The sequence below is a fragment of the Poromitra crassiceps genome (genome assembly GCF_964638095.1).
Source record: "Poromitra crassiceps genome assembly, chromosome: 19".
NCBI classification, from domain to species: domain Eukaryota; kingdom Metazoa; phylum Chordata; class Actinopteri; order Beryciformes; family Melamphaidae; genus Poromitra; species Poromitra crassiceps.
In genome coordinates, this window is record NC_139646.1 from 16,298,897 (window position 1) to 16,314,418 (window position 15,522).

Consider the following 15,522-nt stretch of genomic DNA (forward strand, 5'->3'; position numbering starts at 1 on the left):
CAGGTGCGACGTGGCCTTCGTCCAGCTGCTGCTGGACCACGGTGCCGACCCGGCCCAGGTGACCTGTGAGCAGGCACAGCTGGAGAAGACGGATCCCGAGGCTCTCAGGGTCTTTCTGGAGACCAAGAGATGTCCTCGTAGTCTGCTCCAGGTGTGTCGGATCTGGATCCACCAAGCGCTGGGCACACATCGCTTGAATCAAGTCCTGATTTAGTTCTTCAGTGACTGTGTTTCCCTAAGGCCACCTTGGCAGTGCCCTGCTACTGCTACCAGCCTCCTACTGGCAGTTGCTTTAAAAGCACCAGTGGTCTCAGTTTAATGTAGCCTGCCGTACGCAAAGGATGTGTCATTGGCTCATTTTCAGAAAAATCGCTCTTCACGATGTCAATAGAGCAATGGCCTGTGTGCCCTGGCATGTGGCCTTGTGCCCTAAAAGAAATTGTGATGCCGAAGGTCAAATGGTCTTGCCCCTAAAATGACAAAATTCCCACCCTGGCATACACCAACCATAGCCAACCCTACTACTAGAATTTGGAGAGCTGTGTGCCCGTGTGTGCTCGCTCAGTTCATCGTCTCCAGAGTCCCCACCTTAAAATTGAGCGCATGAAAATTCTAGTTTCTTATGACATGAGGTTCAGTTAGGTTTGCACAGAAACAGCCACAGAAATACTTTTACTTTTACTTGATTACATTTCAGAGCCTAGCCTATTGTTTTACTTTTACTTTACAAGTTGAATCAGTCAGTCGGCTACTTCTAATTTCTTGTTGTTTTTTTTTACACAACTGTACTTATACTTAAGTAAAGAATGTGTGTCTACTTTTCCCATCTCTGGTAATCACATAGAAAATATAGTTATAAACCTTGACAAACCACATTTCTCGTCACAACGTGTGCACGAGCGAGTGAGAGAGACGCAGTGATATGTTGAACAGAGAGAGAGTGGAGAGAGAGAGAGAGAGAGAGCGAGAGAGAGAGAGAGAGAGAGAGAGAGAGACTCCGACGGTGGGACAGGCAGGCAGTGGGGTGGGGAGTGACTTCAGTTTAAGGTAGATCAGCTCAGATCCCCACCCCGCGCACCCACGTTTCAAAAGCATGTACCCAACGAGACTAAACATAAGACTACCAGCCAGGACCTCATATAAAAGTAGTAGGCTATACATTTACAGTTTCGCAGGAAGACATACGTTTGAATCAGCATTATTTAGTCCTACATTACATAATTTCATATTCCATAACATATGTTACATTACATTACATCCTACACAATATCTAAGCTCTATTTCCACTTCAAATGTTGCCAATTTGTCCCAAAGAACACTTGGGCTAATTATGGCATTATATCATACAAATACACTCTGGTATCACTCTCTTAGATTATTGGCTGTGTAGGCGCTCAACAAATAGAACTCAGGTCCACCTTAAATGAGGGGTTGGACGCTGTAGGTAGCAGAACCTGCTGCCTCCCTCCCTCCCTTCAGTGATGCAGTGAGAGCGCGCTGCGCTGTGGCCGCTATATAAACTGGGACGAGAAACGGTGAAGTCTCACAGCTTCAGTGGACAGCTCCGTGGTGCTGAAATCTCAGCCGCACACTCGCAGCGACCGAGGCACCGCACACACACACGCCGTCATACATGACTGGAACCATGGACGGATTCTCTTGGAAACTTTTTTTACTTTCTTGGCTGGTCGCGGAGGGCTCCGCGCAAGACTTCGGACAGACCCAGTTTATTTGCACGTCGGTGCCCAAGGATATGGACCTGTGCACGGCTACGATGCAGAACAGCGGGCCTGCGGAGGACCTGAAGACCACGGTCATGCAACTGCGGGAGACCGTACTGCAGCAAAAGGAGACAATTATGAACCAAAAGGAGACAATCAGGGAGCTAACGTCCAAGTTGAGCCGCTGCGAGAGCCAGAGCCTCCCCGAGGCGGCGGGACCTGGGGGCAGGCGGCCGGGATCCAAGAACACCATGGGGGATGTATCTCGGGGTCCCACGGACACTCTGGCCCAACTGGGACAGACTTTACAGACCCTCAAACAGAGGCTGGAGAATCTAGAGGTAGGCAAGCCGGGGGGAGTCCACTGCTAAACCGGCTTAAATACTCGCATTTTCTGTGCGTAAAGTTAATTGAATTAGGTTGTCCTGGTTATTAATTAGAATGGGAATTAAGCCTCTAAGCCACGTGCTGCCATCGTTCTCTCCGCGAGAGAGCCACATGTGTTAAGGTTATAAGGACATGTGCTTGGCAGTGCGACAGAATCGTTTAAGTATAAGTGCAAGTGCAACAGACTTCTCAGGTTCCCATGCCTCGTCTTTGCATAATAAACCATGTGACGCAGAGCGTAAACACAAACAGTCAGAGAACACTTCCAAACAGGCTGTAGCTTCTAAATGAGCAAAGTGAGCATGTGTTTGGGAGTTTTTCTAACCCGTAAAAAAAAACTCTCCTCCCTCTTTTCCTGTTCAATCCAAACCTGTCTCCCTCCAATGCAGCAATACAGCCGAGGGAACAATACCGTGCAAGCGAACAGCCTGAAAGATCTACTGCAAAACAAGATAGACGATATGGAGAAGCAGGTTCTGTCCCGGGTCAACACTCTGGAGGAGACCAAACCGGGCCCGAGGAACGACACCGACCAGCGGAACAGAGTGGAGTCCACGCTGACTTCTCTGCACCACCGGATCACAGACCTCGAGAAAGGTGCGTTTGAATTCAGAGGAAACGGGAATGTGCGCACAGGACTTTTAATTCCCAGTTTCACATGCGTATGGGAATAGATCAGCTCAGTTAACTCGTTTTTATGTCCCTAAAGGGGGCTCCATGGGGGTTCCCCGATTTGGTAGGCAGAGGCTATAGTTTTCGATCACTTGTAGGAAAGCGCAATAAAAGACCGGATGGTAAGGATGCTTCTCTTCTCACTGCGCCCTCCCTATCTACAGTAGACAGTTATGTAATTCTGTATTAAAGCATATTAACGAGAAAATCCTCCTTAATTGGCTGTTATGCAACTTATCTGCAAGGTCGTCGGAACCCAGAGAAACCAGATGTCTTCAGCTCGTGCACATCATGAACACAACAGTTTATACACTGCCGCAGCCATCACGTTGCGCACTGATATTAAGGGAGGAGGAGAGAGAGCTGCATTGCTTTGCATATCTCAGTAGCCTACCTGTTAACACCGTGCCCTCGTTGAGTTAAAACGTAATTATGTCCTGCTTGGACGCACACAGGCTATTTGCAGATGCCGGAAGGCGAGAAACTTTGCAGGGTGATTATCTGACAATGCGCGCCTCGCAACAGGCAGGCACAGACAGGCGCATTTTGGAATATCGATCCTGTTCAGTTTAACTGCGTGCGTCTGTGTGTGTGTGAGTGAGGGGGAGGGTGCGTGAGACACTGTGCGTGTGTGTGTGTGTGTGTGAGTGAGTGAGTGAGAGAGATCTCATACATACAGTATAGGCTACATGCAACACACTGAGAAAGCTAAAATAAAATACAGAAATTCATATAATATAGGCCTAATTACAGTACACATAGAGGGGTTGGTAATTATAGCACAATAAGGCAAGGAACCACCATTATGAACAAAAATGATCACTTATATTTTCAGAAAAGCATTTATTGTCTTTTCCCTATTAGAGACTGTTTTAGTTTTGTAATTTCCACACATTTTAGACTATGATCTATATTACGAGTTTATGTGTGGAAGATTTATGTAAGCCAAAAAAGATGGATAAACTGAGCAGTGGCTTTACCCTCCACTAAATCCCTAAACAGAGTGAATAGTTTGTGACTGAAAACAATCTCCTGCACAGGCAAAGACAACAGACCCACGGACAAGTTCCAGCTGACCTTCCCCCTGAGAACCAACTACATGTACGCCAAAGCCAAGAGGAGCCTCCCTGAGATGTACTCCTTCACCGTGTGTCTGTGGATCAAGTCCAACGCCTCTCCTGGAGTGGGAACGCCCTTCTCCTACGCTGTCCCAGGACAGGCCAACGAGCTGGTGCTGATCGAGTGGGGGAACAACCCCATGGAGATTCTCATCAATGACAAGGTAATAGCAAACTCATCAGCGGAATGATAAACACAGTTTCATAAGAAGAGATTTGATCCATTTATTAGTTGCAATACATCCGTATGGTCTTGTGCATTTCATGTTAGATTCTAAACTTGTCCAGTGAGATTTACAATGAGGGCAAGAGTAGAATGAGTATCATTTCCTATAGCCCTCAGAACAGAGACACATTGAGAGTTGTCCGGGTATAGTGGTGCGGTTGCCTGTCTACCAACATGAGGGTCACGGGTTCGTGCCCCGTGTTACCTCCGGCTTGGTCGGGGTCGATACAGGCACAATTGGCTGTGTCTGCAGGTGGGAAGCTGGATTTAAGGGTATGTGTACTGGTCGCTGCCCTATAGCGCCTCCTTTGGTCAGTCAGGGGGGAGGGGAACTGGGGGGAATAGCGTGATCCTCCCACGTGCTATGTCCTGCTGGTGAAACACCTCGCTGTCAGGTGAAAAGAAGCGGCTGGCGACTGCACATGTATCGGAGGAAGCATGTGCTAGTCTACAACTCATCAGCAGAGGGGGTGGAGCCCTGACAGGGACAGCAGGGGGAATTGGTCAAGTACAATTGTGGAGAAAAAAGGGGGAGGGGCGGATCCGAGGAGAAGGAAAAAAGACACTGAGGATTGCGGACCCTGTTTTCTAATGGTACTAATGGTGCTGAGATTATGAAATTACAAATAGAGTAACGTTAGCAACAAAAGGGCAAAAAGAAAGAGAGAGAGAAAATGAATGATGAAATGATAAATAATCATAAATATATAAACAAAAAAAGCAATTCTGAACCAATATTGCAAGAAACCGATGAGGAAGTGAGGAGTGTTTGGGTGAGAGCCATTACCTTGACATTATTTGTGAGACAGAACTGGTGGAGAAGAAGTAAACAAATAAGTGCTAAGGTGAGCAAGAGAAGTACCTTTTTTTTTAGTGAGTAGAGGAGGAAGATATGGGAGAGGAGAAGTGATTCAGCAGGAAGGTGGGTGCTGTGTGAGGAACATCTCAGAGACATGGGGAGGAGAGATGGGAGTGGAGATGGACGGACCCATGGGCCAAATAGATTTGCTTTGGCGTGACGTCACAGTTTGAAGTGAAATATGCATCGTCGCTGTTGCAGGTTGCAAAGTTGCCGTTCCTCATCAACGACGGCAAGTGGCACCACCTGTGCATCACATGGACCACTCGTGACGGCATGTGGGAGGCCTTCCAGGACGGAGTGATGCGAGGCAACGGTGAAAATCTGGCACCGTACCACCCCATCAAGCCACAGGGAGTGCTGGTTTTGGGACAAGAGCAGGTGAGCAGTGCAACAACAGTGGATATTAATTAGTCTCACGTGGTCAGACCCAACGTCTTATGTCAGCACGCTTCCAGCGATGGAGGGTCTGAATCACAATTCAGCATTTCCGGGTTTTGCCAGAGGAAATCCCTTGGTTCCAATAGTATCATGGGGGAAGTCCGGCTCTCTGCATGCATTGGTGCATCGTTCAAAAGTACCGGACACATTTTGTTTTGGTCGTAGGGGGCGGTCCTTAACCATTTCAAGAGTTGTGCACCAGACAATAGATATCTATCTACGGCCGGCTACTGCGAGACTACATATTAATTGTCTGCAAATCACCGATTGGAACTACTGTGATTTGATTCCCACATATTTGGAAACGAGCCCGAGCCAATTATGAGTTTTATTTTGGAAATAACAGAGTGCTTCATCACAGAAAAGATCAAAGGCAGGAATATTCATGTGCTGGGATTGAAGAGGTGGCCAATTAAGAGCTACCAATCTAATTAATGTGCAATATATCATCCCATCACGGGACGCCCCAACAGTCCTTTATCAAGTCGGCCTGGAATCTGACAGGAAAACATGCTTTCGCACTAATTTCAGGGAGAACAGTATTCTTCACGGAGCAAGACAGAAATAGTGTCAGGGAGACAGCTTACAGCAGACTGAAGTGTTGGCCAAGTAATGATGTTGTTAAATTGGTGAATCAACTGCATGCTATAAATGCAGCGATAAATAGACACCCAAGTGGTTAGCAAATTGGAGTCTAGTACCCACAAGGGTTATTTGAAGGGGTGCCAGGGTCTCTCCAGCAAAATACAGCATGGATTAATTTCACGTTTATTACCTGCAATGAGAAAATGAATGAAGATGACTGTTCAATCTCTGCTGTTGGCTGTTGTCTTCACATCTAGAATATAGACAGTTATAATTATGTGTAAAGATAGATAGAATCTATCTACGGTATCTATCTATCTATCTATCTATCTATCTATCTATCTATCTATCTATCTATCTATCTATCTATCTATCTATCTATCTATCTATCTTTCTGATAGAGCACTTTATTCATCCCCAGAGGGAAATTCCAGTGTTTCAGCAGAAATATACAGTACATACATGACAACAAGACACACACATATTTTATTTTTATTTGTTTATTTGCACATCTTTAAAAACAGAAATGGACAAAATGAAAACAAAATAATGTGCGGGTAGACAGGAAACCCTTGATGGGCTTATGCAGGCTCTCTACCCTCGGAAAACCAATATTAATAATAATCTTATTAAAAAAAACCACAGAATGAGGTAGGTGAAAAACAATGACAAACAGAATTACAATATACGGTATACAAAAACTACTCTAACTACTGTTAGGAGGAAAGATTTCTGGTCCTGGCCTTCCACTCCTACTTGAGGATCGTAAAGGCATATTATATTACGTTGCTATTAATGTACACTTAAATACTTTTAATACAAAATGTGCCATCTGCATTGCAATGTGCATTAGGATATCAACTGTACTGGGAGGCATTATATTGCAAGAAATATTGAACAAGAAAGCAATAGAGCAAAGTTCTCTCACCCCTAAGCTTTGCAGATGTATGAATGTGAGATTGAATGACACCACTGATGTTTGGCACTTGTCTGCGTTTCTTCACAGGACACTTTGGGAGGAGGCTTTGATGCGACACAAGCCTACGTCGGTGAGTTAGCAAACCTGAATATCTGGGATCGGAAACTATCTATTGGCGAGATCTACAACTTGGCAACCTGCAACAGCAAAGCACAAGCTGGCAACGTGTTCTCCTGGACGGAGGCCAACATCGAGATATTTGGAGGAGCGACCAAATGGACCTTCGAGCCTTGTCGTTCACTCAACTGAACTGCATTTGACCGTTTGAGAAAGGCCTGTTCGTATTTCTCAGCTTTTGTCGTTCTTGTCTTCATTTGACGTTTGTTAGGGACTATTTGATCTTAAGTTATTGGTAAGCTTAAATCCGGGATTTCTATTCATGCATACTTAGATATTTATGTGCAAAAAAAACTAAACTTTTCATCTTGAGGGGGGGGGGAGGTGGGGGGAATCTATTTCGTCTTGGAAACCTCAATGACAAAGTATTGGTATCTGTTTCTATTTTTTTCTTGGACTTTAAGTTGAAAGCACACCCTGACGTTTTTCGTTTCGGGCTTATTTTGTCTCGGACTGACAGCTGGCAATCTGCGCCTTATGTTGGACAATTCACAATCCAAGTGAGGAATTACATAACTACTCTGGCCCTCCCCTCCCACCTCCACCCACCCCCATCCTTGGGAGAGTTGGAGATTACACTGTCCGTCCAATTCTTGTCAGTGTTTGGCGCTGTGACGTGATGTTTGACGCGGTACAGCCCCCTCCGAACCCCCATGTGGCGCTGTGAAGTGATGTTTGACGCGGTACAGCCCCCCTCCGAACCCCCCACGTCTCGCTCCCCCGCCCCTCCGGAACTTGCACTGTGACTGACGAAGAGAAAGCCAGGAGAGGAGGGTATACGCCGAAGGACACTGCAAAGTCAGACTGTGGTACAAGTCATTTGTAATCGTTGTTCGCTTCAAGTGTTTCTGTAAGAATGTCGTTACTTGCCAACATTGCTACAAAGCCTGGGTGCCTTGGGCTGGTACAAATATTCAGCACATTTCAGTATGTTAAGTTGCAAAATTCAATGTATTGGTTTATGATTCTTTTTCTGGGGCGGGGTGAGTTTCTTGTTCCTCTGGTAAATGTAATTTAATTAACGGTTTGTTATCTGACATGACGTGTTTTGGCAGGTGTTTGTACTACTCTGTATTAGGAATGTTACAGTGTCTGTATAGTAACAGCATGAATGACAGAGTGCTGTGAAAGCATTGTTGGAATCTGCTTTACTATCTTCTCTGGGTCTGGGTTTTTTACTGTATTGTTATATGCTCCAAGCATGGCAACACTGAGAGATGAAGAATTTAATTTTTGTAATAAAATTGTGATACTTAATGTCATAGTCGTGCGTCCGTGGCTTCCATGGTCTGCGTCAAAACGTGTGGTGAAGGGGGTGGAGAGGCGGCGATGGGGAGAAACAGCGGGAGGAGAGGGAGAGAAAGTGGGTGCAGGAGAGAGCTGATGGCTCAGCTCCAGATATACGGTCATATTTCTCCCAAGTCAAATGGTAAAGAGAGGGTGATAATTGCTAGATAAGTGAAATGTGCAAAAGCAGTGAAGGTCAGGGGGGCACTTAGAAGAAGAGAAGAAATTAAAGTGTGTGTGTGTGTGTGGGTGAATGACTGTTTTTAGCTGACTGCTGGAGATAACCCAGTCGGCGCTTTGTTGTTGCTGCTGGTGTGAGATGCAGTGCCTGCACTAAAGAAAGCAAGGCTGTCGGGAGGGAAAAGTGCCTAGTCATATCATCCTTTGAGTGGCCCAGTTCAAGCCAGCGCAACCCAAACCAAAACGACAGCACTTTCTACTTCTCCTAATCGTTTGACTTAGATCAGTGCTTCTCAAACTTTTTTTTTTTTTTTTTTTACATCAAGGACCCCTAAACTGACAAACCAGGGTCCCCCATCTGATAAGATTTTTGCTTTTAGATGTTTTATTACAGAAAGTGTATGAGACCCATGACCAAAATAGTCATACATTCTGTCATTGGGTTACTTACGCGATGGAATTATAATGAAAATAAGTTTGCTGGCGTTCCCCTGGAACCCCCTCAATCACCCCTGGGGGTCTCCGGACCCCACCTTCAGAACCGCTGACTTGATGACTCATCGCTGTAGCATACTGTACATATTCACATGCAGTCTATAGCTGTCACAGCTGACAGTTGCTGCATTGAAATAGAGACACTTAGTTGATCTGCTCTCGCCCGCGGTGAAACCAACACCTCATCCCACGTTTGGCTCTTCTCTACCTGGCCACCATGAGACATGTTTAGACCAGCCAACCCGTGTAATACCACACTTCACCAGCAAGCTGTTCCCAATGGACAGCTGTTTCGGTGATTTTTCTAGCCTACAGTTCCACAGATTTGTATCATATCGCATCGTATCATATATCATATCCATATTATATCTATATCTTATCCATATCATATCATATCATTTCATATTGTGTATAACGGTTTATCATTGATGGTTTATCACTGATTTTTCTGGTGGGATGTGTTGGCATTTGTTTCATTCACAAAAGCACTCAGAAAATGACCCCAAAAAAAAGAAAAGACAAGGCATTAACACAAGGAGCAAATCTTTTCTCCTGAGTCACCTCCCCTCAGTACTATGGGATGCTTTTGCAGCGCAAACCACACAGAGGCCAGAGAACACTTTTTTGGGGGTCCACATTCCATCTGCCACATTGGCTGAAATTGTGTTGTGAAAATAATTTCAGCAGCCAGCTACATTTTTTAGAAAATAACAGGACCTCTGAAAGATGGCTGGTAGAGTAGAAAAACTCTCCAGCTGCTGCTAAAATGTACCAGCATGTGGCTTGTGGTGGATAGAGAGTTCATTTCCAACAGCAACGTGCATAGTCTTACCTACAACTCTTCACAGTGAGGGTGACCTGTGCTTCTTCCAGGTAGACTGCAGAATCAGCTTTCCTTGTGCCAAGTCACAATGTTGGCCAAGATATTTTAATAAAAGATTTGAACCAACACATTATAAGAGGGCACTTTCAGAACGTCATGGTTACAGGTCAGAGGGCCACCTTGGATCCCCAACGATGCCGCTATATTAACAACCAGCCGAAACCATGGACTGTATATAGAGGGTATGCATGTGATGTCACAGAGGCAGAAGTCACTGTGGGGTCACGCCCACTGAGTCACAGCAAGACTGAGCTTGAATGCAGTAATCAGCCTAGATAAGTGACACCTGCTGCTCAGGGAGGAACTTGACACTCATTTTGACACTCGTTCCCGATTGAGGGGGCGTGTTCCAGTGGGTGTGCATACCCTCTATTCTGTGGCTGCAGCGGGGAGGGTGGAGCACATTCAGATGAAGCCTGGCCCCTCCCCCACACACACACACACACCCGTCAATGGGCACCCAGTCATAATCACTACTGTCTGTTTACTACGCTCAGCTTATACCCTGCCAGCCTGATGCTGCTAAGCCTTGATAGACTGTTGCTGCGGTGCATGCCAGTACAATTGCATTTGTGCTCCAGACTGTATGCGTTGTCCAGAATGTAAAGCAGACAGACCGAAAATAGATCCAGGCAGCCCAAAGGATGATCTTATACGGCTTCTCTATGCGTACGACACAAAGACCGAGCTATCTCATGCGTGAATACAATCTCATCCGACAGCATTACTGTACATGATGAAATGTTTGGGGTTAATCCTTCGCCGGCGTTGAAAGTCAAAGTATTAGAGTGTAATTGTTTCGTAAACTCCTGACATAAGCACTATAAGGAGGCCCCATGACTAAGGAACAGTACAGAGGAACTTCTGAAGGGGAATTGGTAATATATTGGGCTGCTATATGCTAAGGTACAGAACATTACATCAGGTTTTGCTGACGAAGCGCACATTCTAGGGCACCTCCTCACCTGGCAATGTAAACAGATGTTGTCCATAATGGAGATTAGGAGAAGACACCCTACTTTACCTTAAAAGACACCTGTGTTTGGGAAAACTTTTTTTTAAAGAATTCTTCACAAAATTCGGTACATTTTCACATTTAAATAGACAATCGTCGCCATGTCTGCGTACATATAGAAATAAAATTATTACAAATAAAAGACGGCTACTGTAAGTGATGTCACGGTTATGTCATGGTCTAGCATTCGCTGAGTGGTTATTCCTGGCTGTCAATCAAAAAGAGGCAAAGCTAAGGTAGTGATGTGATGCGGATGTCCTTTTTCTAACCAACTGATCTCTGCTTGGTATTGATTTGACAGCCTTTCCTTGTGATTATGCCCATGGGTTAACCCCATTCAGTAACTAGGAGCGCTTTGGCCATGACAGTGAGAATGTAACAGATTGATGCTTTGAAAATGTTAGATACAATGTTACATGTTGAAAAAGCTTTAACAAAATAAATGTTTGATTGGTTCAGAATTGCAGTTTCCTCAGACTTGCTGTACCATGTAATATAGTATAGTGCATCCTAACCTTGAGAGCAACAGACTTGGGAAGCCACAAATAGCAGAAACAGCGCTCTGCCAATATTCACTCACTGAGGTTAAATAGTGAGAATAGAATAGAAGGGCATCACTGCAGTTACACAACAGCCAAGTCAACTCTTTCCTTCTGCATCAGCACACACTGACATTTCACACAACCTCTCCACAGCTACGCACAAAAGCTTCAAGCTACGAGTCCTGCGCCTCGGACACATCAACATGTTGTGTATATACGACCAAACCCAATCTAATTAAGGCAGTGATTTATTGATTTTGAGTTTGATGCAAACGTAAGTGGGTCACAGAGATTGATTCATTTTTTTGCTCCAAAGGTATAACTGTCATAACAAAAGAGAAAGAAATTGCATTTTTAAAGACAAGCCCCCCAGAGTCGAGCCACAAGAGACAGACAAGACTCACAGTGCTACACTATGGCATAGATTCATATTGCTACATTATGTCATAGATTCATATTGCTACATTATGTCATAGATTCATATTGCTACATTATGTCATAGATTCATATTGCTACATTATGTCATAGATTCATATTGCTACATTATGTCAATTCTTCCACAGTTTTGTTCTTTTTTCTTTTGGGGGAGATGGAGTGGATAAAGAGTAGACATCTCTGACATCTCATTAATTCATAAGCTGTCCCCTGTGCCAGTGGCAAGAGAGGAATAACGCTGCGGTTCACAAGAGCAGCCGATGCCTCTTTTTGACATTGGGGTTCACAAAGCAGCAGCATGTGCGGTAATGAGGGGTTGGGGGGGGGGGGGGGGGGGGGGGCAGGCTGCACGCTGGACAAATACAAATGAGAAGGCTGTCCGCTCAAAGAGTTTTTCCCCTCAAATATCAGTGCATAGTAAGGCCTGCTGACTATTGGCAGCTTGCTTATTTCTACCAGTGCAACAGTTAGCTCTTTCATCATGTCTGAGACACTGTAGCTCTTTCATCATGTGGAGCTCTGAGGATGGTGGTCGAAGGGATTGACTCACAGCTGATGCCTGAAAGTGGAGTACCAAACATTGGGCTTTCACTTCAGAGAGAGAGAATGAAAGGCTCCTCTCCTCTGCACTCGCCTCTCCTCTCCTCCCCTGCCTCGTCTCCTCTCCTGTCCTCTCCTCTGCTCTCCTCCTCTCCTCTCCTCTCCTCTCCTCTCCTCTCCTCTCCTCTCCTCTCCTCTCCTCTCCTCTCCTCTCCTCTCCTCTCCTCTCCTCTCCTCCTCTCCTCTCCTCTCTTCTCCTCCTCTTCTCTGCTCTCCTCCTCTCCTCCTCTCCTCTCCGGTCTTCTCCCATGGAGAGAGCTCCCAGAGGCAGCGGGGTGCGGATACTTGTGGCATTTAATGAGCAGCAGAAGCTTCCAGGATGGATGCTGGAGGGCTAATGAGGCTTCCTGGGCAGGCCGGGATCTAGGTGGATGTGGGCCACACCGCGGCAGGAGGCTCCTCCACTGGGACACAGACTGCAGGACGCAGTGGGACACAGACTGCAGGACACAGTGGGACCCAGACTGTGGGACGCAGTGGGACACAGACTGTGGGACACAGACTGTGGGATGCAGACTGCAGGACGCAGTGGGACACAGACTGTGGGATGCAGACTGCAGGACGCAGTGGGACACAGACTGTGGGATGCAGACTGTGGGACGCAGACAAAAAAAGTTAAATGGGGGGGGGGGGGGGATTTTTGATCCCCCTGTCTTTATTTTTTGTTTTTGCTCCAACTGAAATGTTTTATGGTCACTCATGATTCAGTAGGTCACGGGTTGGCTTGGTTCCAGGCTTAAAACTCATTATATAAGGATTTTTTGAAATGTCTATGGAGAAAATGAATGGGGAACTCTCTTCCGGGGGCAGGAGATGTCATGTAACTGTTCAGTTCCATACTGTTGATGAGGAAGAGGCAGTGAGAGCTAGGCGCCATCGATCACTACAGTTGCCCTTGGTAGTAGACTGCAGCTACTGCTTAAATTCTGCTTTCCGAATGCACAAGTGCGAAACAGGCCTATTCATTCTCCAAGCTTTCTGAATATCAAATAGAAACTCTTCTTAGAATCACCAGTATATATGTTAGCCTCTCTGCATCCCAAACAAGTGTGGACAATTCTGAGCATTCAGGCCGCTCTGCAGTATGAGACGTGGAAGCCTTTGAAGTGTCCGTTTGATCTGAAACCCGCTTGAGTTTTAGCCCAATGGTCCACAGTCTGTCTGCTGTGGTGTTCTGCGGGTGTTTCCAGGTCCAGACCAGCAGTTCTGACCAGTTGTTTTCAGCTGGTTTTCTACCTCCACTAGGCCTTCATGTAAAAGCGTGTTTTTCAGGAATGACTAGAATGCCTATTTTGTCACTGATGCCCATGCATCTTTTTGTTTAAATATGGTTTTTGAAAAAAGTTCTCAAGTGATAAAGGGTCATAAAACTCACTGAACCAAACTAAACGTTCAGTTAATCTAAAACAGAAAAACAACCATAACTGCAGTGCTCAAGATGCTCAGGCCTGGGCCAATGAAACCTCGCCACGCCATTTCCAATCTGCTTTGATTTATTAATGCGCCGAGCCATAACCTGCCGCCACTTACCCCCTCACTGAATCCTCCATGAAATATGTATGGCTGACGCATGACAACAGGATGTCACAGAGGAAGCTGGAGGTACACTGGGGTGGGTGAGGCAGGAGTCGAGGTCTGAATGAAAAGGCCATCTGAGGTGAACTCCCTGTGGATACACCATAAGACAGATAAGTGAGGTTCAACACAGGAGTGGTTAAAGCTAGGATATGAAACCTTTTGACAGGACAATAACCCAATACTGTAAGTCATGGTTGACCCAAGAGAAGGGTTATTGTCATGATGGTCAACATTGTTCTTTCAATAGAATTACCTTCCTCTAGACCAGTGATTCTCAACTGTTTTCATGTCAAGGACCTCTAATTTAGTCCACATTCGGGCCCCGGAAACCATTTGATAACCTTTTGTTTCACAAACACAAACCCAAATCTGAGAATATTTCTTATAGATACACTGCGGAGCGTGTCATCATTCAGACCCCCCCCCCCCCCCCAATCCTGGCGTTCTCCTATGTCACGTGCGTGGTCGCGTGTTGCACACAAAGATCATATATATGGAAGATGAACACTCCAATTTACTTCCTTGACAGCTAGATCCACATTTTTCTCAATGGCTTCCTTGTTTTGCTCAGGAGTACAAAAACACTTTAATTGGCCATCTTTTTTTACATTTGTTGTCTGCCCAGCCCACCACACAACAGCTTTTAGCTATGTTTAATTCAAGGAAAATGACGCTGGTGTGTGTGAAAATGAATGGAGAGCTTTCCCCCGTGATGGGCGTGGCCTATTTCATGCAGTGTCTCTATCATTAGGTCTGACTTTGTCCAGAATTCCATGGCTATCATTGTAGGTCGAGAGATAACAGAGAAACTATGTTGGAAACACTCATTCACATTCTCGTGTTCACTTCTTGTAAATGAAACAATGCTGAAGTTGATCAATGCATCAATTTGCTGGGGACCCCCTGGAACTCCCTCAAGGACCCCTGGTTGGTCCCCAGACCCCCCATTGAGAAACACTGCTCTAGACTGTCATACTTTCTATGCCTGACTCAACCTCCTCTCACCCTCTCTCTGTCACTCTGTCCCTCCTACGCCCTCACCCTCTGGATTTCAAGCACTGTGAAGCCAACTAAGCAGGTTCTCTTTCTCATGCTCCCCACCCACATGTTCTCTCTCTCTCCCACATCCCCTTTCACTTTCTCTCTCATGTCATGTCCCTGTCATGTTCCCCCTCTCTCTCTCTCTCCCTCCCTCCCTCCATCCCTCTCTCTCTCCTTCCCTCGCTGCCTCTGTGTCTCCTCCTCCTCTTTCTCTCTCTCCCTCCCTCCCTCTCTCCTTCCCTCCCTGCCTCCGTCTCCTCCTCCTCTTTCTGGGGAGCTAGTTACAGTCCATATCTTACAGAAACGGGCCATCCACCAGACTGATTTCCATAAAGGAAAAAGAAAAAAAGAAAAAAGGCTG

At 45.8% G+C, this 15,522-nt stretch overlaps 1 protein-coding gene across 1 annotated transcript; it reads left to right on the forward strand.

The window, feature by feature from the left end:
- Positions 1-1,633: 1,633 nt before the first annotated feature.
- On the forward strand, positions 1,634-7,312 carry LOC310793750 (neuronal pentraxin-1-like; the record flags this gene model as incomplete). Its single annotated transcript, XM_083655635.1, has 5 exons — positions 1,634-2,062; positions 2,498-2,705; positions 3,821-4,062; positions 5,185-5,364; positions 7,016-7,312. The coding sequence occupies 5 exons, from the start codon at positions 1,634-1,636 to the stop codon at positions 7,235-7,237; spliced, it is 1,281 nt and encodes a 426-aa protein (XP_083511761.1). The 3' UTR covers positions 7,238-7,312.
- Positions 7,313-15,522: the final 8,210 nt, after the last annotated feature.